General features: G+C 39.8%; 1 protein-coding gene across 2 annotated transcripts; it reads right to left on the reverse strand.

Moving 5' to 3' along the window:
• Nucleotides 1–26,445, reverse strand: EXOC5 (exocyst complex component 5). 2 transcript variants are annotated; one of them, XM_033062518.1, is made up of 19 exons: nucleotides 26,340–26,445; nucleotides 21,796–21,887; nucleotides 19,497–19,644; nucleotides 18,944–19,138; nucleotides 14,803–14,867; nucleotides 14,332–14,360; nucleotides 14,076–14,185; nucleotides 13,557–13,601; nucleotides 13,316–13,456; nucleotides 12,161–12,243; nucleotides 11,522–11,731; nucleotides 11,237–11,272; nucleotides 10,210–10,357; nucleotides 7,215–7,323; nucleotides 6,417–6,537; nucleotides 5,919–6,005; nucleotides 3,610–3,718; nucleotides 2,482–2,697; nucleotides 1–2,348 (listed from the first exon to the last, which is right to left on the reverse strand). In XM_033062518.1, exons 1-19 carry the CDS (start codon nucleotides 26,364–26,366, stop codon nucleotides 2,160–2,162), a joined length of 2,160 nt encoding a protein of 719 aa, XP_032918409.1. In that variant the 5' UTR covers nucleotides 26,367–26,445; the 3' UTR covers nucleotides 1–2,159. The 2 variants fall into 2 exon arrangements, with proteins under 2 accessions (XP_032918409.1, XP_032918410.1); XM_033062519.2 differs by lacking the exon at nucleotides 11,237–11,272.
• Nucleotides 26,446–26,464: the final 19 nt, after the last annotated feature.

Raw genomic sequence — 26,464 nt, forward strand, 5'->3', positions numbered from 1 at the left:
TAAATTTGGTCAGTAAAATTACTTTTATTCTTTTTTTGTTTTTCTTTTAAATAGAAGGGCTTATACAATTGAGTATAAATATCTTTGAGGAACAAGGAAATGAAATGAAAAAAGTATCTGTAAGGAATTCTTTTTATTGAGGAAGAGTTTACATATCTAAGTGTTCACCTACTTTTTGCTGCCTCCTGTTACCAGGCATAATGGAAATATTGCACTGAGCATATGCATGGAAAACACAGCTAGTAAAGCAAGGAATATGGTAAATACATTTCATACAACCTTAAAAAAATTCAAACAGTCATACAACAAATTCTGAAGGACTTCTGTGATCTGCAATCTCAAGATGATGTTCACTGTTCTGAAGTGTTAGCAAACTGACACTTTTATTTATGTTTTTCTTTTTTGTAGAAAGATTTTGTATTGGTTCATAAAACCACAGCCTTAAAATGGTTGGCTTTCAGTTACAGAGGTAACAGAGAGGTATCATCTGAATTCACATCAGAGCTTTTGGAACAAAAATGGCAGCAGTACAAGCAGGTGCCTCTTCCAGTGTCCAAACCCCTTTGTGGCTTTGCCATGGCCAAGGAACAGAGCAGAGCAGCCCAGCAGAGCAGCCAGATTCCCTGGATGCTGTGAGCCAGGCTGGCATCCATTCCCTTATTTACCTACAGAATGCTCCCCTAAATCCACAATGAAACAGGAGAACCCCAGCTAAGCAAGAGAAGTTCCAACAAGTTTTATCAATACTGAACCCACCTGGGAATTCATTAACAGAAGAGGAAAACAAAATTCTTTAACTAAGCCATAAAAGTGAATGGATAGAAATGCTGCTCTGCAGATGGGAGACAAAGAAGTTTCCATAATGTGCTGAGCCCACAGCAGAAGGAACAAGGATTTGTTCCAACCTGGCTTCCACAAGAGCCCACTCTGGAAAAAAAAAGGTTTATTTACAACTTCCAGCTGCTTGTGGAAAAGCCACCCCAGATGTTGCAAACACTGCTGTTGCTGCAGTTCACTGTACACACACTGTGGGTCCAGGAGCTCCTGAATAAACCCTGGAGCACAACAGACACAGAGGAGCCTCTGTCCAATAGCAAAGTTATGATCAGTGGAAGAGCAGCTTTCACACACTTCAACATTTTATATTGCTCAGGCACTGAGGATCAATTCTCTTCAGCACAAGAATTTGCCACTCTAGGTTTTTGCTGGAGCCATTCCTGCCACATAGGAAAAACTGGGCTACATTTTACCCTTTCACTTCATTACAATTTGAATTTATTTACATACAAAATAAGACAGGAGAAAAAGTTCTTTTACAGTAACCCCACAATGGGCACCTTCACTTGTAATAAGGATGCCTTAGGCAAGGCAGCTGCATTTACTTCAGGAGCATATATAAAATTCAGTGTGCTGGTATCAAACAGAAACAATAATGTCAGATCATACAATGCCAGTACATTCCAGTGGGCCCTTGACTATTACATTAAAAAAAAAAAAATCAAAGCCAAAGAAACCAAAAAAAATCCAAAACTTTTCACCACTTTAGTTCTGTTTAGAATGCTACACAATGAATAAATTATGTCTTTCTGGGATAGTGTTTTACTCCTACATCTCAAAGAAATTCCAAGCTAATTAATTAGAGCAAGAAATTACATTGAGCAGGATAAGGTTTTAAATGAAAGAAATGACTTAGAAACACCAATCAAAGATAATTTGATTATGATTAGCTGTGCTGAAGTCTAAGTCATTAAAATTGATGAAGAATGTTTTTACACTGGTCTATTCTATGTAATCCATTACCTACGCTATGCTCTGTAGTTCAAGTCTAACAAATGGTATCTGATAATTCAATATTGAAGACTAAAATACTTTCAATGCACCATTTGCTCTCCTACACCAACATGTTTCCAATTAAAAAAAAAAAAATCAGTAGCAAGTAGATTTGTGAAATTCTTCACTGGGAGAACTTGGGCTAACATGAAACATCATCCAGATTTTTACCTGCTCGCCTTCTACAAGGTCAGGTTTAAATATGGCTGCTGCTTTATCCTGAACAGTCACTGTCCCACAAAAGTTACACCCATGGTTGGTAAGAAATAATTCCCTGTGCTTTCTAACAACTGAGGCTGCCCAAAGGTGCAAGGTTTCCTGCCATGCTCTCAGCTGAAGTGGCGAGCCAGACGAGCAGACCTGTAGTCGACACGCAGCTGGACAAAGGAGTGAAGGATGTTCTTGTCCAGGTTAGCAAGTTGTTCTCCTGAGCAAACCTGCTTCAAATTATCTGGGGCTACAACCAGAAGGTTGCAAAGTGCATGCAGGGTATCAAAGAGCTGTAAGACCAGCGCAATCTGTGGGCAAGGGGACACAAAGGAAAGAAATAATTAGAGTTGCTCGAGTCTTAGACTATCCCTCCACATCTTCAAAACCCTTCCTCCAGAGAGAGGATTTACAATCATCACTCCCTCCTCATGACAGGCTCACCTTGAAGTCTTTGGCACACTTCCTGTACTCAGCCACATCACAAATGGCCAGCATTCCTCCCATGCAGCTGTAGGAATATTGCTGTAGGTGCTCATAGATGAGGCGATGGAAACGAACCCCGAACTCCATCAAAACCGTGTCCACGTTCTTACCATCCATGGAATTCCTGATCTTTTCCACCTGCTTTCTAACATAGCCACACACTTTAACACAAGCCTGGATTAAGAAAAATAAAAAGAAGTAAATAAGAATTAGGTAATCTACTTTCTTCCACATCATAAGTTGAACATCAGTTACTAACTTTGATTAATCTCAGTCACGTGTTGTAAAAGTTGTTGAAAATTATTAATTGGTGAATCATTTCTTATTTGCCACACAAAGATGCAAAGAAAGATGCATGCAAGAAAATATTCAATTCAGTTATAGTTCATATCAGTTCAGAACAGAACATTTTAATTTGGATTTTTAATTTAGTGATCCACTAAAGGGGTGTGTGATTAAAAACCTCTCATGAGTCACAATTACAAACCCCAATTAACAGCCATACAGGGATTTTCACCCTTCCCACAGAGTACCTACTGCTGCACTTCTGCCATTCCCACCTGGTTGCAGGTATTCAGGGAATGCTCTCACTTCTTCTCACCACTCCTCCCTGCCCTTTTCCCTAATGTGAGCCACCCCAGCAGCCCCCAGGCTGGCATTCAGACACACTCACTGCAGAGACAACACTGTGCAGCAAAATGTTCATGCTGTACTTGGGATGCTCTGCCATGCTCCTGCCATTCTGAGTGGAAAAAGCACCCAGCAACTGGAGAGTACCTGCTAATTGATGTTCTGAAACTGATAGCTTATAGCTAATTATCAGCTAAAAGCCTTGTTCCAAATTTGGGTCTCTTGGGAGGGAGAAAGGATGTGCCAGTTCCACCAGTACCCACTGATTTGTGTCTGACACTAGATAAAAAATGCTCATGTTCCTTTTCAGCTTGAGAAAATAGTCCCCAACAGAGTTTGGAGGTGCTTGGTGCAAAATGGAAGTAATTAAGTAAATACACATGTTGTGTAATGGGAGTTGCATAAGGAGCATCCTGTACTTGATAAAACTCATGAGCTGGGACTTTGGTTACTTACATTTGTATATTGAATCAGAACATTGTTTTCATCTTCTGGTTTGAAATCTGTCTTCTTCTGTTCTGCAGCCAAGATGTGTTTCATCTGTCCAATCATACAATTCAGTGTCCTTTAAAGTTACAAATACAGATTAGGTTTTGAAGGGAACTTTTTCATTTCCTTGACTTTTATATTTATATATACTGACACGATTCTGGACAAAACTAAGCAGCATAAAGCAATGAGGGGGGAAAAAACCCCAGTATCTATTATTTTTCTATCGAGATCTGCTTGATTTTCAGCCAAAAAAAACCCTAAAAACTCTTTCCTCCAAGTTCAGTGTCTCGCAGCAGAGCACACAGCCTGCTGGCCTGCTGTTTTTAAAGGGGACACATTAATTGTGAGTAATCCATTCAAATCCAGCTCTTCAGAGAAATTGGATAGCATCCTTCAGTGCAGAGAGAATCTGAAGGAAGCGTTCCAAGAGTTCAGCAGAATTAGATCACATTGCATATTAGTCAGAAGCAAGCATCAGGAAACACTTGGAAAATAAAGGCAGGGTGAGGGGCAAGGAAAAACCTCTTCCTTTGCCAGAGCTTGGTGTTTCTCTTGTTCCCAGAAATCTAATGGAGTTTTACAGCATCAATTATTTCTCCTTTATAGGATTTATCTGTTCAGAACATTATCTAAGGTCAGGGCCGTGCTTTCCTTCGAGTCCAAAGCAAAGGTCAAACAGCAAAGCAGTGACAGAGCTGAAAATTCCTCCCAGTACCCACCTTGGCCAGGAGCATCCCCCTGGCTCTCTTCTCTTCCCCTTCCCTCTCCTTCACCCCCCTCATCCCTCCAGCCTTCCAAAAAAATCTATCAAGGACATTCCAGGCCTTGAAGGACTCAAACTAGGGTGGGGTGGAGAAGAATACATGCATCCAGAGAGGGAAAAAAACTCTTTTTTTTCCTATGCATAAAGCTCAGGCTTGTATTTCAGATTTACTTCCTTCCAAGTCCACATACCAACAGAAATTTAAAGAAATAATATCTTGCATTCTCCTCAATTTCCATTTGGAATAAATACTCCCAGAAGGCTGTTTATACAAAATACATACTGAGAGAAAATCAGTTTAACTAATTCTGTTTGGCTAATAAATCACTTTTACTGAGGTAAATAATTGCTGGGAATGGTTTTCAAGAAGCTGCACTTGGACTTTTCCAGATTGGATAAAGCTGAAACCATCAATGTTTTGAAAATTTGCTTTATTTTTTAAACTCATTCCTTTAAGCAAGACAATCAATTCTCAACAGCATCAGTGGCACCACAAAGCAGCATGAAGCAGCCCCACAAGCAAATGTTACATGTAATGTTCATCTCAAAACTAATCTCTTTTTTTAAAAAAACATAAGTTTTTTTAAATTCCTCATCCACAAACCTTTGAATGTACTGTCTTCTGACAGGAACTTGTTCTGCTAAGTCTTTAAGAGATTAATTATTTAACACAAACAGATACAAACCACTGCAATACTGATGACTGATCTGTATCTGTCCAGATCTAAGATTATGGCCTCAGTTCTTCAAGTATTTCCAACTTTGTGTTTAAACCTCTAAGGTCACCTGCAGCAGGAGCAGCTAAAATCTCAATTATCACTTTACATCCCCTATTTCTACCTTCCTCCTTGTACTTGCAGAAAATAAAACACCAAACCAAAAGTAGGGCATCACACAACAGCTCCATTTCCTAATATTAAGCTCATTAGTTTATTATTTTCCTCTGCTGCAAAACAGCCGTGATTTTAATTTGCAATTTTTACAGCTATCCCCTCATTTTTATTCTGAGAAATACAAAAAAGATTAAATGAGTCACAACCTCAAAGCAAGTCAATGTCAGAAGCAAAATTATTCCAGGTCTCCAGACTTCCACGACTCGGTCTAATCCATAGCACTGCACAGATCCCAGCAAATCATTTAACCTATTTTTGTCAAACTTTGCTCCTAATGGAAATCCTGCAAGTGTTTAACCTATTTCAATCATCATTTCTCCCTCTTTCAAAGTGGAAAAACACCAGTTTGAGACAATAAGGTAACAGTGAATTACTGCACTCTTTCAACATAAGCAAAATCCCTTAACATCCTTCCAGAAGAATTTATGGGTCATGGAAAACATGACCATCTAACCACACAAAATCTAAATTTCCTATGCATAACAATGTATGTTTATCTGTTAAAAATCAAAATACCAATTTTGAGTTCAGGAACAATTCATGCTTGAAAGGCCAGTTAACATCTCTCACAAAGGTGCAGTTTAAAAGATGAAGAGAAAGTTTGAATCTCTACTTGCCTATCAATGCCCATATCCAGCTTCACTTCCATTTGTTCTATGATATCCTTTTTCTTCTGAAGGCATTCAGATAATTTAGGAGAAGAGCTGCAACAGTAAAGAAGATGTGTGACAGTGTTAAAATAGCAAAACAAATTTGTCTGCTGGGTTTGCTGCCTCCAAAAGGATCTAGGGAAGATTTCCCACCCCAGCAGGAAAAGGGCACAGCCACAAATCCCCTCGAGTCCCACCTGGAATGCAGCAGCAAAATCCTCAAGGAACAACATGGCTTTCCTTCCTGTCAATATTTTGGAGATCACCATCTCCCATTTGTTTCCAAAGGACCCAATTTGTTTAAAATTCCCTTTTTCCCCCTCCCACAATAATATTTTATCTTCCACAATATCAGGCTGAACTACTCCAAGCATTAACTCCTCTTAATAGAGATGAGAAATGAAAAAAGAATTGCTTTCTTCACCAAAAAAAAGACCAGAGGAAATGTTCATCAAACAAAGGTACCTGATCAATGGCATCAGATGATCATTGAACTGCTTGTCAAATAAATGGAAAATAGTATTGGCCTGGTGGACAACATCCAAGAAATAAAGATTTGCATTCTTTGAATCAGAAGAGGGAATGCCTAAAGCAAAGAAGGTTTCATTAGAATTGTAACGATATGCAGCTCTTATAATTAGCATGATGACTTTTTAAATATGCAGATTTTTTCCATGAATGCTCAAATCACAGGCTTAGAGTTTAAAAAATTTACCACGGTGCCATATATAGAATTCTTCTCGTAGCTATATTGGTAACAAGCACAGAAATACTTTACTGGTAACATTTCTGAAAGCAAAATAGAGCAGCCAATTTAAAAACTCCTTCAGAATGTGAGTTTGATGCTGTCTTACAAGACAGGTTCTCAGTGTCAAGATTTTAATTTCTTTAAACAAGCAGTTTTCTTATTTACTGTCACTCTAAGCACACAAATATATAAACAAGCACAGAATTCCTATAAACATTAAAATTTAATATAAAAATACTCTCCTGTTATGACACAGAATACAGAGGTAGGGGAATGCTGATGGCCCAACTTCTGTGATAAAAATATTTCTAAAGTCAGGAGCACGTTTGCATCTGTGCATCAATTCCCCAAATGAAAGTTACACTTTAGAAGCCGTTAAATGTCAAACCCCAAACATACAAAACAGATTTAATTTCACCAACACATCCTGAACGAGGCCAATCAATAAGGCACAGCAAAGATCATCTGCACAGAAAGGCCAAGGAGATGAAATGCTCAGGAAATTCTGTACTCACCAGCCAGGCCTGTTTCTAATGCATAATCGATGTGTTCAGTACATAAGAACTCTACAAGCATAGAAAAAATTCTGAAAGCATTCTTGGGTAAGTCAGAGGGATCAGAGAGCTTTAAAGAAAAAGAAAAAAAAAATATCCTAAAGGTCAGTTCTACATAGATTTGGAAGTTTATTGGATATTGCATAGGGGATAAGCTTAAAATGTAACAAGTATTCCAGAATAATTGGAATTTTACTTGAAATGAAAAGTATCCATGCACAGAATTATTCAGGAACAGCCTATAATATCAATAAACCCTTCAGCATTTACAAGTAAACTGAAGTTGCCCCAGGATGCTACAATAATCAAAAGCATTAACAGTTTCTAATAATAATAATAATGAGAGTAATAATAAAAGAAGATATTAATTAATAGTCCTGACAAGAGTTTTCCAGATGCAGTCCCAGGACCCACCTAACCTGCCTGCCACTGGCTGCTGGGAAAATGCATATAGAAGAGATTAATCTATGCATATCCTGTATTTTCATTCTTTTAATACTCTCCTGGCACTGGGCACAGTGAGAAGCAGGACACTGGGTTAGCTGGACCTCCACTTTGTGCTCTTTTATCACTGAAGCAAAAATAATGCAGCTGAACCTGGGCTACATTTAGCACAGTTCAGCTGGAGTCAATGGAGCATGAACACTTTTATTAAGTGCAGCAATGCCCACATTTACACTCAGCATCTGGACTTTGATGAGCTGTAAGCAATGTGGGATTTTGGACAGCAACCTGTCAGTAAATCCCTTTTCTAAAGAAAAACGTGACAGGGCTTTTGTACCCAGGAAAAACAGCTTTGGTTCTTAGGGAATTAGGTGAAGACTTTTATAAAGTTTCAAGGAAGAAAGATTACTACTGCAACTCCAGGTAATTTACACAACACTCACAAATATTTCTGCTGTTTTTCCCCCAAAAAATCTCAAAAATCCAACAACGGAGACTCCCAAACAGTGAAATGTTTCAGTATATGGCTACATCAAAATTACTAATTTATTTTTGGCAGAACCCTGCACACATCTGCTATGTGACATAAATATCACAATTAGTTAGCCAGGGCCTAATTTATCTTTTGCACAGTGAGCTGCTTTGACCACAAACCCCTACATTCTAAAACCATAATTCTGGAAATCTCCTCACATGCCAAGATCCATTGGGGCTTCCACTCAAATACAATCCTTATAGTAAAATAATTTATATTAAATCTGATCCCAACAGAAGGGCAGAAACAAAAGTTTGTGCACATGTGGAAAAGATCAGTGTATATCATGAATTTAACAACTGCTTCTAGCAATTATAATATTGAGAAAAATAATGATCTACCTGTTTGCCTTACAGTCACTGATTCTCACCCTGCGGAAGGTGGGGATCCCAAGGGTGTGCAGGTAACAGCCCTGTGTCTGTACCCTGCTCTGTCTTTGGCCTCACTAAGTTTATAAAATATTAAAACATCTAAATAGTTGAAGTTTTTCTGCCCTAAGCACATTGAGAATGTTAACAGAATTAAATTTTCCTAGAAATCAGTGTGTTTAGTTAATAAAAAAAATCACATTTAAGTCTGCAATTAAATTTCAAGGGTTTTCATTTACACCAAGTGCCAGACAAATATGACTGACAGGCAGTAAAACCAGCAATTTAATCAGAAATAAAATACCTTTTTCACGCCAGACTGAAGCATTTAAAGAACTGTAGAGGGTTACCAAGGTAAATAATGTTTAAGACTATTCCTCTCAGCATTTTATTGGTGATCATTCACTAATGTAAGAAGAAATTACACTTGAAGGCAGGAAAACAACTGTTGAACTACTCAGTGTATTTTTAAAACAGGAAAAGAAAACCACACTAAAGATTTCTCAGATTTGGGGTCTAACTTAGTAAGAAAAGCAATGCAGCCAGGTTTAACCATCCCCACCTCTTCCAAAACCAGCCAGCATTAATACTCACAAATTACAACCAGATCCACATGGAAAAACAAACCCTCAGCCTCCACTGTGGCTCCATGTCCATGAAAAACATGAGACAATTTGACAATGTCCTTTCCTCTTCCTATCACACCGCAACAGTAATTTCTCGATTATAAGGCGCACATTACAATACAGGGTGTAATAAAAAGTATCTGTTCTATCACCATCTGTTGAGGGTGGGGGCAGTGATCCTGATCTCCCTGGGAGATATTCTGCTAATGGGCCATCCATTGAAACCAGGCAGGGCATTGTTCTTTATCTTTTCACACCCCATCCTTCCTCCAGCCAGTCATTTTCTGCTAATGGCCATTGAGTCCCACTGTGGCACTGATAAAATTACTGCATCCCATTGGGAGTTGCTCCAGCCAGGGGGAAGAGCCCAATATTTCTTACCAAGATAAAAACAGAGGTTTTGGGACACTAAGGGAGCCCCTTTCTCCACTGGACTCCAGAGGAAAACCGGATTTCTCCACATCACCACTGGAGCTCCAGAGGGAAACTGCACCTTGTACAGGAGCACTGCTCCAACTGAGCCACATCTGTCACTGCAGGAGGATGCAGCCACCATGGAATGGGACTGCTGCCAACACCCTGCCTGACGGGTGTCAGGTTGTACTCTGACTGTGTCAGGGTTTGGAGTTTGTTTCTTTGTAGTACTGTATTTCTATTTTAATTTCCCTAGAAAAGAACTGTTATTCCTAATTCCCATATCTTTGCCTGAGAGCCCCTTGATTTCAAAATTATAATAATTTGGAGGGAGGGGGTTTCCATTCTCCATTTCAAAGAGAAGCTCCTGCCTTTCTCAGCAGACACCTGTCCTCCAAACTAAAACAGCAACTTTTCATTCTCTGTCCATATATAAGCCACACCTGATTATAAGCCGCACTTTGGGTTCGGACCAAAATTTTAGTCAAAATGGTGCGGCTTATAATCGTGAAATTACTGTAATCTCATAAAATGATACCACTAAGGGCGATCACAGGAAGCAAACTTACCCTGTGACATCTTTCAAAAGCTTGTTTGGTTTCTTGCAAAAGGTTAACCACCACTTCTTGTGACAGGAAAGTTTCTCCATGTGTGTCAATGCTTGGCCCCAGGGGTAGGTTTGTTCGTTGCCTTAGTCGCTCTTTGAGGTCTTGAATACTGGAACAAAGATGGACCCCAAGAAGATTTCACCAGGTGGAAATTTTGGTACTCAAACTCAACAACAATTTAGGATCTTTTAGTTGTTAACTCAAAAAACAGGACCCAAGACACAGTTTAGGATGTGCAAGCATTAAGACAAGTCTTGCAAGCTTTAAAAACAAAAAAAAATTGCCAGTAAATGCAAAAACTACCACCTCTGATTCCATGGTCAGCTGTGTTCTGGAATGGCACATTCACATGGGAGCAGCTATTCCCCTTGTGGGATGAGTGATTTCATTGGAATCCTACAGCACTTCTGCTCTGTGCACAAATTTAGCCTCCATCCACTCTGCCACACTGCACTTTCCAAACACTTCCTATCTCATCCACACCCACAAATCCTCTCATCCTCATCCACTACCTCAGCAGTTCTGGATTTAGTCAAGCATGCTTCGACACATTTCCATGCATAAAACAACCCACACAGTTACGCACTACAACAAATTTAATTTTCCCCAAGAAAATTAAATTTTCATCTTTGCTTTTTTAAAATTACTTCACTGCTGCTTTTTCCATATCACTCCTCACTCCTGACACACTGAACCCAGCAGCTCTTTGAGAGGTGCAGTAGCCTTAGCACCTGTGCTTCACACAAGTTTAATACTTCCTATCCCACTTCTCACTAGTCCTTCATTAGTTTTTCTACCCTGAGGATAATGAAGTCTTGTTTTACCTTTCTCTAAGTCCATTGCATCTTCTGGGCTCACTAAGAGCTTTTTCTCACTGACATTGCTATGGTCTTTTCCCCTTCCTAGGTCTTGGGAGGGGACCACAAGACCTGGGCAGGTGAAAAAAAATGTATGCTTTTAGATACACACATATACATGCTTTAGGTACCTTAGTTTTGCTTCAGTCCTTTTGTGGATCTGGATCCTAAGTTGAAACATAGGTTTAACTGGTATTTTTCATTTCCAGCATGTACAAATACCATGCACTGAGTACATTTCACATGTACTGAGAGCAACACACTTTTGAGCAGAATATAAAGTGAAAACAAATTATAAAAAGCTGCAGGTCTTTGGCAGTTCATCACTGTGCATCTGACATGGCAAATGCAGCCTTTCCTCCCCTCACCACCTCCCTTCCACTTCAAAATTACAAAACTCCCCAAAAGGAACTTACCCTCCAGTGCCAATGGACCTCTTCTGGTGGTTTTTGGAATCATAATAGCGCTGCAGAATCATAGCACTCCTACTTTTCAAATAGCCAATTTCCACCTCAATGTAATTCTCCAAGTAGGAAATGAAAATGGCCTTGATAAGCTTAGACAAGAAAGTCTGCTTATCAGTACCCAAGTTAAATTCCATCAATTTGCTTGACAGATTAGTGGTTCTTTAAGAAAAAGAAACAAAGAAGGGAAGGGAGGAAAGGTTGAATGTGGAAGAATTACAGCATTACATGTTTGTAAAGTACACAGCACAACAGAACCCTGATGGTGATTAAGACCTGGAGCAGTTTCTCATTTAAGTAAAGAATTTCACATAATTCATGTTTAATTACACACAGCACCACTGCAATCAAGTTGCCAGTGAGATGGGGAGGACTTTTGCATAGTTGTAAAATTACTCTTGAAGATCACAATAATACCCATTTAAAATAATAATGGCCATTTAAAATTTTCCTTAGGAAAGCCATCACTGTAAAGGTTAATAGACATAAAGAAATTTCAGCTTTTATGAGAAGTTTACATTTTTGGTTTCTTTTTCTTAACAATAAATCTCTTTATTTTCCAATAGCTTCAACCCACTGATATATAAATACCTTGTATATAGATCATAGAGGTTCTTAAGATATTGTTCTGCATCTGATTTCCTGTGTTCTTCCAGCTGCTCCTTCACATAACTCTGCAAAATTTGGTACATTTGTTAGAAGATCAACTGTCAAGTTATACTCACTGCTTCCTACATTAGATGGAATTTCCTGCAAAGTGCAAATCTTACCTAAAGGAAATTCATCTCTCCTTTGTTTTTAAATCTCTAGTTTACACTTCCTGCATTATCCACAGGGAGGGTTAAATGCACTTGTGGAAGAATGTGATTTAATAATGCAAAACAGTAATAAGTGAAGCAAAAACAAGAGACAGATGGTTTTGAAAATATGTCTGACCAACTAACACAGAATCTCCTCACTAAGAATCAAAAGCACCAGAGGCCTCAGGGCATTTCTGCAGCTGACAGTAGGCAAAGGAGATGGTTACATATTTGCTTGTCATAATACCTACACAAAGCAGATACAAGCTCAGAGGCTTCTTATCAGTGAATATTTGGACAAAAGTATTATTTACCACAAAATACTAATTCAAAACTGACACATAAAATTGGGGTTGAAACACAAGCTCAATCTCTACACTGCAAGAACAACATCTACAAGGAAATTGCTTTTTGCAATGCAAGTCATGAACTTAACTAAGTGTATTTGCAGGATGAAAAACTTAGTATTTTCAATTATTGTAGATTTTCATAAATATTGCATTAGCTCCAAGACAGCATTCACAACATCAATTATTTTCACTTACTCAATGCTAACCTCACACATGACATCCAAACCCAAGAATGAGCAAATTTAAGAGATGAAATGTGGAATTTCTTTTCCTGACATATTCTTGGTAGGGGGCACAGAGAAGGAATCAAACTTCTCATGAATTACCCCATGAACACAGCAATTCCCTAATAATTTTACATATTGAGTTTGAGTACTTGTAGTCACTCTGTACTCAGAGCACAAGCAGATTTATTTGATATTTATTTGATATAGGCTTGATTATCTGTCTGAATTGTTACAGACCAATGACTTGATTCTACCCCCTTATACAAAGATTAAAAATACTGTAAATTCTCATTAATTGCTATTACTAGATAAAATATTTTTTATTAAGAGGTTCCTCAATGATCTTCAACAGGTTAAAATTTGAAATACCTGAAGTTTAACTTCAAAGATATTTTGAATGAGTTTGGCTAGCACAGTCTCTGGATTGCTAAAGATTTCTCCAACTTGTTTATTCACTCTCTGGCAGAGAATGGCTGCATCTTCAAAGACATCATTCCTCAGGAATGCACCCTAGGGATAGAGAAGCACATTTCAGAATGTATTTACAACAACCTATAGGACTAAATAAATCAATGATGTAATGTAAATAAAGAAGTGATGTAAAACAAACCTCTTGACACTGTTTTATGTACACATCAACACAGTGGGAATAGCCCTGTGGAAGGAGCAAAACAACTCCATGTTAGAGCAGGTTGCTCAGTACAAAAGAAAACAAAAAAAATACAATGGTTGTGAAAAAATTACTTCAAAAAAAAAAAAGCCCAACAGAATTAATTCAAATCATAGACTTTTCCAAATCCATTTTTGTTATATACCTAATAAAACTCCACTTATCACACTCTGTGTGGATCTATACAAGTTTCAACATTCTTTCTCAAGCATGAAAGTCAGGTCACACCCATGCAAGAAGAGATTATCTTGGAAAGTTCTGCACTGATGCTGCCCCCAATCCCCCTCATCTGCCTCCTTTATCCCCCTGCACTTAATTGCAGATTGAACACAGTCCTGAAGTGACACATTATCTGACATGAGGGCTGTGCCCACGCAAATGCATTCACTCAAAACAGGCACTTATTGTATCATGAATCAGTTTTATTCATGTATTTAAATTAAACCCCTCAGTATTTACCTTAAAGTGAAGCAAAACTGCTGCTACTTCTCTCATTCTGGAGATTTCTCCTCTGCGCTGAGCACTGGTAAACTCTTGAATTAACTGGCACTCTAAATCGTGGTATTTACCTGGGGAGGAAAGGGATAACACCAAAAACCCATCAGGCTACGTAATTCAGGCAAAAACTGTAATGCTGACAGTATTGCTCCCTTCTTTAATCATCTTTTAACAATTCACATACAGCAATATGGATTGAACTGGATAGATAACTTACTTGCTATCTTTGATTTTACTTCAGAAAACCTGTTAACAACAAAAAAAACGCAGCGTGATTAAATTCAAATCCACATCACATGAGAAATCACAGGCATCCTGGATCATGAACAGCAGGCATTCTGCTCAGAAATGAAAACATGCAGCACAAAGACGACAGAAAAGTTCCTGCTTTATATCCCTAAAAACCTACAAGCATCTAATTCAAATCTAGCATTAAGTCAGCAAAGCAAAATTATCCCATTAAAAGTCTGTTAAGCAGTTTAGGATGTGTATGTAAAGATGATCCTACAACATGAGTGCGTGAACACAAATTTGAGAATAGAGGAGAGAGAAATAAGCACACAATCCAGCTCAAAAGCTCCATGAATCACTGAGCACAGCACCAAAAGGGGAGACAAGGGAAGCAGCAGAAAAATCGTAGCTGTGCGAAGATTTACTTTCTTAAAAAGATGTTCAGATAGATTTTTACCTGTCAAAAGGCAGCTCCTGTGCAATCAAATGCAGCTTCTGAATAATATCAGCTGCCTCTTTAATCTGGTGAGAGGAAAACATGACAGAGGCATTAAAGAAGGTCTGATTTGGGGCTGCTCTTTTCCTCCCCCTGCCCTGTCCAATTTTCATACACAAAGTTCCTATCTCTAAAGCTGGTTGAGTTGACATACCCATGGAAGAGATCAACCCCTTCAAGTTTCACATGTACTTTTAAGATGCTTAAGGTATTTTTCTTTAACATAAAGTAATATAGGTCAAAATAGGATGAAAAGTTTCATTCCATGTTCCCATTGGGGATGTCTGTGGAGCTGTCTGGACAAACAACTCATACCAAAAAAAAGCCATGACCACGCCTGGCATGGAGAGGGGCAAAAGGGGATCAGAGCAGAGCATTCTCCCAAAGAAGGAGAAATGCAAGATGTATTAGAAACTATAAACTCTGAGGTCTGAAGCAAAAATCATGAATGGAAGTCAGGTCATTACACAGCTACAAAATAAGAATAGCTGCATGAATACAAGAGTTAATAAACAGGTAACACAGCATGCAAATCTGTGCCCTGCTCTTTTATCAATTATTCTTTATCAGCCAGAACAGGAAGTGATCTAAGCTGTGCTAAGTGACTGCTTCATTAGGCTGAATAAAATGAGGGAAACCCCAAATTTCAAAGTGTGGGGACACAGCTATTTGTAACTGAACTTTAGTGGATTTAAAGCAGTGCTGACAGGGCAAACCTGGCACAGCTGGAGCACAACTGATGAGGAGGGGCTGAGGGAGCTGGGAGGGCTCAGCCTGGAGAAAAGGAGGCTCAGGGGGGACCCTTGTGGCTCTGCACAAGTCCCTGCCAGGAGGGGACAGCCAGGGGGATCAGGCTCTGCTCCAGGGAACAGGGACAGCAGGAGAGGGAACAGCCTGAAGTTGTGCCAGGAGAGGTTTAGATTCATGTCAGAAAAAATTCCTCATGGGAACGGCTGTCACTGGCAGAGCTGCCCAAGGCAGTGGTGGAGTCCCCATCCCTGGAGGGATTTAAATCCATGTGGATGTGGCACTTGGGGACATGGCTCAGTGGTGGCCTTGGCAGTGCTGGGGGAATGGTTGGGCTTGAAGGTCTCAGAGGTTTTTTGCAACCTGAATTATTTGATGACTAAAAGCTTTATAAGCTGACACAACATGGAGAATATGCAGTTTATCTTGTTCTTCCAATTAGTGATGATCCAGGGAACTGAAGTGAGAGGGAAGCAAGTAATGAAATCCTATTCTGCCACCACTTAGAGCAGGCTGGATTAAAACTTTTCAAGAATAGAAGCAGACACACAGGTAAGAATAGAGAGCACAGGCATCACACCAGGCTGGTTGTTCAGCACAAACAGGGGCACTCCAAGTGTATCCATTCTGAGCATTAAGAGCAGCTTATGTTTTGAACTGTCAGCTCACAATAGCCTCTTAAGGCAGAAGCTGCTGCACTCCTCAAAGAAATCCAATGAAAGAGCAGTTATTTCTATTAGCTTGCAGCAACATTAATACCTAACAACTGGGATCTATAGAATTGTCTATTAGCAGTTATTCACCAAAGCTACAAAATCAAACAAACAAAAACCAACCAAGAAATCCCACAAACACAACATTTTCTTTGTTTTGACTTCCCACAATAGCTGTTAACTAACTTAGATTTTATTGAATTCAGGACTTTTTCTGTGCACAAGAGAAGCCATGACAAATCAGCACTCCATGATTCCTGCTTAAACCAGGACATCTTTAATTTTTAATTGAATCAGGCTTCTGTAAAACCATTAAAACCAAAATAAATATCAATTTGGTAAAATAAATCTTAAAGGCTATAATGTATCTGGGAAAAAACAACAGCAAAATCATGGAGAAACAATGGGAAAGGAGCATTTTAACACAAGTGAAAAGGTCTAATGAAATAATATTAAGTACAGAACATAAACAGAGAAATGGATGTAAGAGTAACAGTGAACATATTAAGCAGAACAATGTTATTGCAGGATAAGTGAGCTGCTGCTCATTTTGACAGTTTAATTGTGTTGAATGGATTGATTTGCTCACTTCAAGAATCTTCAGTACAGAAGAAAGATTGGTTAGCTAACAGCACAAGGGAAATTATAAGGATTCAGAGGATGAAGACACAATGCACAGAAAAGGACAAACCAGCAAGGAAAACCTTCACAGAGGTAAGTCAGAAATTGCTCAGCATGGCTGGGACAAAGTGGGAAGCAACAAATGGAGTGTAGGGAAAGAAAGGAATCCAACAGATTTTAAGAAAATACACAATTGAGAAAAGTATCAATTAGAACACAACTGTACAATATTCTTTTTTGTGCTCTCCTTTCCCAGTATCCCTCAATATCTCAAAGAAAAGTCCACACTTGTGAGGGCTGGCAGAGCACAAAAAAATCATAACATCCTCCATAACATTATCTAAAACCCCCATCAGTTTGAAGATCAGAAGACACTGACAAAGCCCTAAGGTTTCACATTTAAGAATATTTGTTACCATCTCATACTTTAGAAGTATTTTTAGTACAAAAATAAGATATAACAGCTCTTGTCTGGTAGGCTCTTCTACAAACACTTCTTCAAGTTATTGTTTAAACTAAGAGGCCAAAAAGTTCAAGAATCCACCTGGTTGAAATTAGTCTCAGTAAGATAACTTGTATCCTGAAATTCTTGTTTGTGTTCCCACACAGGCCTTTACATTTGTCTTCCTCCAGATTTGATGAGTAGCTCATTATTCTCTGGGGTGTACAGAGATTCATTTGTTTACAAATTTCCAGGTTTAGCCTATTTATCTACCAAATTTTTCTGGTCCTCCAACAGGATGTATCATGACATTTTAATTTACAAATAAAATGAAAATTGAATTCTTTGAGGCTCTTGAGCAGACAACACATCATTCTCTAACTTGTTATTCACCATGCTGCCATTAAATATCTGTAAAATGCATGTTTTATTACTCCTTAAGGAAAAAAAAAAAAATTGCAGCTCTGGGAAAGGTTGTCCATAGAAGAACTTCCTGTATGCTGAAACATTTTCAGTTTCCCTTGGAAATCAGGGAAGTTTTTCTCTGCTCCCTCTTGAATTAGGGCAAGCTATCAACTGGTAATTACCATATATCCACAGACCATGAACCAAAAGTCACTGTGCAAGTGACTCCTTGGGAATACAATTATATAAAATGATTAGCTTTTCATTTCCCTGAGAGATACCTCCAGCTCAGTGGGGAGGGGGTGACTATTAACCTGTTCTCAGGTCTTCCATGAGCTGCATTTCAAGCACATATTTTTTTGCTGAATGTGCAGATCAAGTTTTTGCTGTTTCCACATATTATAATTTTTTTTCCTCACTACAACCATACCACTGCACAGAATTTAAGGAGGGAAAGTTCTTCAGGATGCACCACACACAAAAAAAAAAAAAAAAAAAAAGAAAACCAAAACCCAAATCAACAACTTTACTTAAACTACATTGGGAAATCCAATGTGTCCTTTTGCTTAGAGCTGGATTTTTCCCTTCAGTTATTTCTGTTTGTCACACCACTCAGATTGTATTTGCTTCATGAACGTCCTCTTGAAGCACAAGAAAAACAAAATGCTCAAACATTTCTTTGAAGTTTTCCTGCCTGGTTCCTCTAAATTCCAAGGGTGGAGACATAACCACAGGACTACACAAAGCCCAAAGGCATGCTGTGACAAAAAGGTATCCAAGGCCAGTGGACTGACCCAACAGAGCAAAGTTGCACAAAGAAGAGGCATTCAGAAACGTTCTGCTTTACAGGATGGAGCTGAGGCAAGGGGTTCAAAGGAAAGAGGCAGATATTGTATTGCACTCCAAAGTTGCCCTCCCAGCGTTTCCCAAATCTCCGATAATTTCATAAAATGAAAAATGCCAACATTGCCACATTAAGCATCGCTGAATACAAATGCTTTATCAGCAATCTGCAGCCCAGGGTTGTTAATTTACATTTCAGAACAATGAAACTTTAACAAGTCAGTCACTCAGTGGTTTGAAGTCTGACCATGGTAAGTCATGGTAGCAGCTTGTAATTAGGGCAGTCCTGCTTATTGCTTTGAACTGCTTTCATCCCGCTGACAGCTCTTACCTTTTCAGAGTTTGTAAAAACATCAGACTTCAGCTCTCCATCCAGAAACTCATTAAAGTATTTCATCAGCTTCTGAGCCTCCACAGCCCGTTGCCGTGGCGTGTTTACCCCCTCCAGCTGGTCGCCAAGGTGACAGACCTTAGTTGCTACATAGCTGATGTGCTCATCCAGCTCTTGGAAATGTTGGAAGGCAACCTGGAGAACACAGACACTGAACTCAGGATTTCCATTTCATGTGCCTCAAGAAACACAAGATTTCCTTCAGCAAGAAGCCCAGTGAATGCAGGTGCTGCATCTCAGAATCACAGAGCTACTCAGAACTGCTAATTAATTAATTACACACAACCCACCTAAAGTTTAGTGTCTTCCTTTAAATTACTGTGAAGACTCCCCACTTTCAGCACTGCTAACACTCCTTAATGGAACTCCTTTGACAGGAGAAATTGTCATCAAACCCTCTTTATTCTTATCTCAAACAGCAACACCCTGCACCAAAAAAGTTGCGCTTTGAAAACTTGCAGAACTTCCCACTGACTGCACCCTTTGGATTTACCTGGTTGCTTTTCTGCAGCTCTTGTACTTTCTTGGCAAATTCCTTTGCTTCCTTCTGGCACTGCTGTTCTAGTTTCTCCACCTTCCTCTGAATCCTCTCATCCATTACCTGTAATTCTTGGATATGATTTACAAATTCTTCCAATAACCTGATTTAGAATAAAATACAGGAAAACATTGAAAGACACTCTCTTATGAAGAGTGTTTTAATACAAGGCTGATCTAACCATGTCCAGCTTAGAAATGTTTCTAGATTGTAGATTTAAATAAATAAATACATTTAAATATTTTAGAAAATAATAATGTTATTATATATAACATAAAATATTTTAGAAGAAATCTGTTTCTAAAATTTTGTTTTAAACTATATCATGCTGGTTGTGTATCAACATAAAAACTCTCTGTATGGTGGGCCAAAGGAGAGAGGAACACCAAAATATCAATTGTGGTTCTGCCACAGATACAGAAATCTGTACACCCCTTCTTCCCTAAATAAATCTCATATGGAAAACTTAGGCCACTACATCCCCTCAGTGTAAGGGAAACAAAAGGAAAATATCCTCTACTGTACATGTTACTGTAAAGCTGGAAATTAGCATTACAGTAAGTAATTATTAATAAGTAACATTTTATAATGTTGTTCTGACTGACTTCACTTCTTCCTATCCCATTTTAGAGGATTTTTCTGCCCTTTCCCAACATTAACTTTTCTTTCAGACTCACATTTCACTCCTCCCAATCACAGTACATTTGAATGCACTCTTGAATTCCCTCTGTTCCTTTCATTCTATTCTCAACATCTCTCTCTTTTTCATTCCTGTTTTTGTCCATTCTGTTCTATTTCAGTCATATTTTCAGCTCATATTTTTCTAAATATCCCAGTCACTGCTCAAGGAATGGATTAGTCCCAGATCCTCCATAGCCATAAAATTCATGCTAAGAACTGAAAACACCTGAAGCATTTCAGAACTTTGCTGTCCAGGTTTCATGTCAGAAGAGGCTTTTAGCCCAGTCAGTTTTTTGAAGGCACAACTTCTTAAAGAAAACTGGAGTGAGGCAGATGGTGACTCCTCTCCTTCACTGCTTGCTTGCCAGAAGCCCAAGAGCAAGCACATTACAGCAGATTCCACAGAAAAACCAGATCTAAGTTTACAAAAGTATATTGAAAATCAAATTTAAACACCAGTGACACAAAGCATTCTTTCAAACAAAAGCCTGAAGAAATGCAGGCAGTCTCTATTAATTTTAACAAATTGATTTAGGCTGGGGTTTGTTTTCTAAACAGTTCTTGAGTCAACTCAGCACTTATTCAGCAACACTAAGAAAGGAAAGAAGCAGAAGAGGCAGCTGCTGGTCATGTTTTCAGATGAGAAATAAATTCTCTTTCCAGCAAACAAAAGCAGCATCTTCTAAAAACAGAAAAGCAAAAAATAGACACCAAATTATCAGGGGTTTTTTTTTATACTAATTTTGGCACCCTGCACAAGAAAAATATTTACTGTTGCAGGTTTTGCCAGCTTGTCCTGAAAAATATGGAAGTGCCCACAAGCAAAGCAGCAGAAATGCAGATCTGTTAAATTGAGTCAGTATTGGTGCAAAATGAATGACACTGAAGTATACACTGGGCACAAATGTGGAGAAAGGGCTCCAGGGAATAATGTTGTGGATTTCCAGGCTTCTTCCTGCTTAATCACATATCTGCACAGGGTACAGGCCTCAGACTGAATGTCAAGAGCTCAGCATCTTGCCAGAAATTCAACAATATCCTTTCTCTTCTCAGATGCCTCCAAAGAGCCAGAGTGCTCCAGAAGAAATGTCCTTTGACTGTGTCAGGTTAATTTTCTGACATTTTAGTAAGTCAGATTAGTTTATCATGAGATCTCATTCCCAGAGCTGCCTCTCTTGCCATTCTACCTTTTTGTGCCTTGTATTTACAAACTATTGTGTCTTAAGGCAGCTCAGGAAACTAAAGTAAGAAACTCATTAAATTGACTTAAGTATGATAGCAGTGAAGCCTCATATTATTATACTTGAATCCAGCAACTGTCTGACAAGCACAAACAACACCAATTCTCCTTCATTCAAGAGGTCTCAATCAGAAAGTGACTTTCCCTACTCTTGTTGCTGAATAATTAGCTCTGAATAATTGGCTCATGATCACAAACATTAGCAATTCTCCCACATGAAAACCTCCCTGGACACACAGCACCACCACAAACAGGCTTGTTATTATAGGTGGGATAAAACAGTACAATTAGAGATACATCCACTTTGACCATTGTGCAATTTGATTTTTTTACCTTTTGGGATCGAAAGCTTCTCCACCTCTGGAACCTCCCCCAGGTGTTCTCCATGCCAGGCGTTCAATGTATTCATCTGCCACAAAAGGCTCCTGGCCACAGAAAAAAAACCCTTTACAATGTGCTGTTCCTCCAGCAGGTGCTCACACCTCATTTTCAAAGTGTTTACAAGCTTTACTCTAAAGTACAGTGTTGACAATTACTCCATCACCTCTTGGGATTATATATTTATTGTTGAGAACACTGCTTTTAATATAGTGAGTTGGAGAATCAAGTTTAGATATTATCAGACTGCTTGCAAAGAATGTGCTGCAGGTCTGTGAAGAGCTGGCTCTAAATGACATTATTTGCAGCTGAGCTTGTGGTTTGTCATTCCAAAGTGCCTGAACCCTGCAGCTGATTTGAGAGGTTACAACCATCAGCTGCACAGGAAACACATCAGAGAACTCATCTGCAAATTCATCTACAAAAATTACAGGGCAAAATAAGGGTTTTTTACAGTTATTCAACTCTCTGTCACACCATGGCATCACACACAGAACTGACCAAAAACCCAGCACGAGATGGTACTGGACACAACCCAACATCAAACTGCTACTGCAGAAACAGAACAGATAAAAATGAGGAAAAAAAACATAAAAACAAAGGATAAATTTGATTTCCACAAGCAGAAAAAACAAGGCATGAGTGATACTAAAACTCAAGGGTACACAAGTTTCTTCCATAATATTTGCTGGTTCTTCCATCAAAACACCACTCAAGGGCAAAGAGTTAAGATTATTTCTCTACCCAACAATGTTTTCTGAAGGCAGAGGCCTCATTTATAAACCCAAAACCTCCTATTTTAGCTGGCCTAATACTTACCCCAGCTCAAACACTTCCTCACATAGTTAATACTAAATTACTCTAAATACAGTCCAATTTCTATCATTAATAAAATAGCATTTCTCACTTCAGCAGCAGTCATTAGGTGCTAACATCAGCACTTCTAAAACCAGTAAGAAAAGTATTCCCACAGGAATTCTAAGCAACAGTTCTAAAAGTGTGAAACAACCCAAACCAGAGCTGGGAGTGGCTCTGGCTAATAGGGGTATCTGATGAACATGTCACCACTGCTTTTGACAAAACTTGGTTGAAAAAAAATGAAAAGAGTGAAAAAAAATAAAACAAACGATCTCAACAGTATTAAATTGGTTGCTGTATCAATAGGTCTGTCATGAGGAATAAGGAGGGGAAAAACAGCATTGTAAAGTTAATTTCATGAGTAAAACCAACGGTTGAAAAGCAAATATTGCACGTTCAAGGTCTGTTTCCTCATAAACAAATTATGTTCTATCCAGCCAGGCCCAGCCACTAAGCAGGAAGATAAAAGGTTTTTAAATATACTTTGTCACACGCTGAATCCTGATAGACAGGGCAGAAGTTTTATCACTCAGTAACTCCTCACCCACAGACTGACTCAAGTAACTGCTCTGTGCTCAGCCTCCTTGGCTAAACTTCAAAAATAACTGGTTGATGCCACATAAAAACCATTTCCCTACAAGTCACTCATCTCTCTAACCAAGTCCTTCCTGATACACAACGTGAGGTTTCCTTCACAAGAATCCTTCTCATCAAAAGCCACAATGCCACATTTTCATGCCAAGTGTAAATTCCCTCCTTATGCCACCTTGATATCTAAAAGTTTGGGAACACTTTATAAAATGTAATTATAGGTGAAATGAGTCATTAAATGCAGTGACATTCCCTTCAGGGGAGGCCTCCAGCCTCACAGTTACCTTAGGGCTCTTTGCAGGACTCCTCCTTTATATGAAAATCCACAATTTTTTCTCAGAAGATCCTGTAATTCAGCTCTGGTTACAAGAATACAAAGCCAAATATGAAAGAACCCTGAGTAAAGGGTTTGTTGACATTCTGTGTGTGCAGATAACATTTTCTACATTTCTCCCTTCCCCAGATATTCAGACTAAAAGATAATTCCTACACACACATAATGGCTTTGAATATTTTTTTTCATTTTTGTAAAACAACATTTACAAAGTTTCTCTGCCAGCCTCTTCTCCTAAGGAAATCTGATGTAGATGCCACAGAACCCCCAAAAATATGATAATGCCAATCTTTCTCCACCCATCATGCCACTAGACACCTTGAAATATTCCTTGAATGCATGTGCACACAGCCCACCTGCAGCTTCCTTCCTGGAAAATACCTGTTTTTCCAAGAACACTTACACAGGAGACCTGCCCTTCAGTTTTTTAACCATATAAATCCTGTTCTGTATTCTGTAAGAAATATTAACAGCAGTGGATATTACCTGCAAGATATTGATCAACAGAGAAATAAAATGAGATTTTTCTTCCCATTTTCAACAGAGGATGTGCTAAAAATAATCTATTTCATTTATAAGGAATAAGTAAAGTACAACAGTGTCTTTCTAAGACATGATTTTCCAGGTTCCACTGCAGATCCAAAAGTTTGTACTTTAGTTTGCAATTGCCATACACATTTGCTTTTTAAAATGCTATCTTGATAACAGGGTTGCTCATAGCTGACAGCCTAATTCCTATTTTAAGTCTCCTATCCTGTTCTGCAGAAATTGCTGAAAATCAGCTATTACAAATGTCATTTGCAAGTCCTTTGCCTGTTATCAGATGAGCCCCAACAGTCAATTTCTTCAGCTTTGAACTTCCCTCTGGCTCCAGATGAATTAAGTGATCCCATCCATTCAGCCAATATTCCTGATTTAATAAGAGATATGCCTGAAGTGGGTGATAACCTGGTTTGATCTGGTGTTTACAAATGAAACTACACTGGGCCCAGCCAAATTAAAAACCAGTTTAGAAGTATCCACTGTTAAATCATGCTTTAAGCAATGTGAGGGATAATTCAGACCTTGTTGTGTCCATTTGCAGCACAGGTCCTGCTATACAATTTCCCATATCTGCACTGAAATTTTCTTTAGAACACACACTCTTGAAAATATGGTAATCAAATTCCACCTTCAGCAGACAGCTAAGGGCTACCCCCATAATAAGCACATTTTTATGTTCTTATATAAGGCAGTAACTTCAAACTAACCAAGTAGGCAACATTAAATCAGTGGACATAACAAAAACTCCCTTGCCTTTGGAGTGAAAGAGAAGTGAAAGCAGGAGAGGCAGAAATACTGGATTCCATGCTGGAAAACAATTTCTAGCCCAAATCTCCAGGCAAAAGTCTCACCTAATTTGCAATTTCATCTTTATTGCTGTGGCAAAATGGAAAAAGTTGTTGCATGACCCAAAGCAGCCACAACAAACAGTTTTCTTTCCATATTCGAGTTACCTCACACTCAACACCCCACAAAGAACAGAACAGTCATCATGTTGAGAAATCAAGGGGCTCCTAGAGTGGTGCAGGGAGGGTACAAAGCCTGGCATCCAGCTACAGGAACAAAGTATTTTAGTCCTGCTATTTTTTAAAGCTATGCAAACCAAAAGATGTGAGTCATAACACTCGTGTGCCATTACAGTGATTCATAAATTCAAATGCACACAATGCATTTACATACACCCCAGATAGAGGATCTTCCAGAGAAACAGGAAGACTCTTTCCTGAAGGCTGGGCAAAGTGAGACCTGGTGATAACCCAACAGAAGAACAACCAGCTCCTGAGTGACCTGGAGAGCAAATACAGGACACTGGGGATGACACCATGTCCCTGTGAAGAGGAAGTGGGGACACCACACACTTTTTGTTTATCACAGGTCACATCATGAGAGCTCATGGTCCAGGCCAGAAGCTGGAGCCACAGAATGACAGAAAGGTTTGGGTTGGAAAAAAATCATCTCGTGCCATCCCCTGCCATGGACAGGGACACCTTCCACTGTCCGAGGCTGCTCCAAGCCCCATCCAGCCTGGCCTTGGACACTGCCAGGGATGGGGCAGCCACAGCTTCTCTGGGCCAGGGCCTCACCACCCTCACAGCAGAGAGGGAGATATCATTCTTCCGAATATCTAACCTACTCTCCTTCAGTTTGAAGCCATTCCCCCTGTCCTGTCACCACACGCTCCTGTAAAAAGTCCCCCACCCATCTCCCTTGCAGGCTCCCTCCAGGAGGGAGACGATCCTGGTGCATCTCTTCCACCTTGGGGCATTCTGTAATTGCACGGGAAGAATCTGACAGACTCCTGCTATTCCTGCCCTGCTCCTGCGTGGCCTCGGCCAAGCTATTCTCCTTCCGTGCCTCGCTTCCACGGCGGGTAAAGGGAGGGCAAAGTCATTTCCTTATTCCATCCCAGCCCCACTGCCACCCCCGCGCCGGGCTCAGGCCGGTGCAGAGGGAGCGGGGGCCGGGCCTGGCGTGGCCCTGTCAGTCACCAGCCCGCTGCCAGCCCCGGGAGCCGGCGGGGAGCGAGGCCCTGCAGCGGGGCAGGGTCAGCACCGCACCCGGGGACGACCCCGCGGCTCCCCCAGCCCCGCACCCCGCCCGCCCTTCCCCAGGGACAGCCCGCCGCATCCCCTCAGCGAGCCGGCCCGGCCCGGCCCGCGGGGCCCGCACCCACCTCGAAGAGCTCGGCCGTGGTGGCCATGGCCGCAGGCAGGGAGAGAAGGAGGGCGGCCGCCCCTCAGCGCCCCTTCGCCGCCGCCGCCCCGCCGCTGCCGCCCATTGTGTCCCCCGCCCCGGCAG

This window comes from Catharus ustulatus, chromosome 6 (assembly GCF_009819885.2).
Source record: "Catharus ustulatus isolate bCatUst1 chromosome 6, bCatUst1.pri.v2, whole genome shotgun sequence".
NCBI classification, from domain to species: Eukaryota; Metazoa; Chordata; class Aves; order Passeriformes; family Turdidae; genus Catharus; species Catharus ustulatus.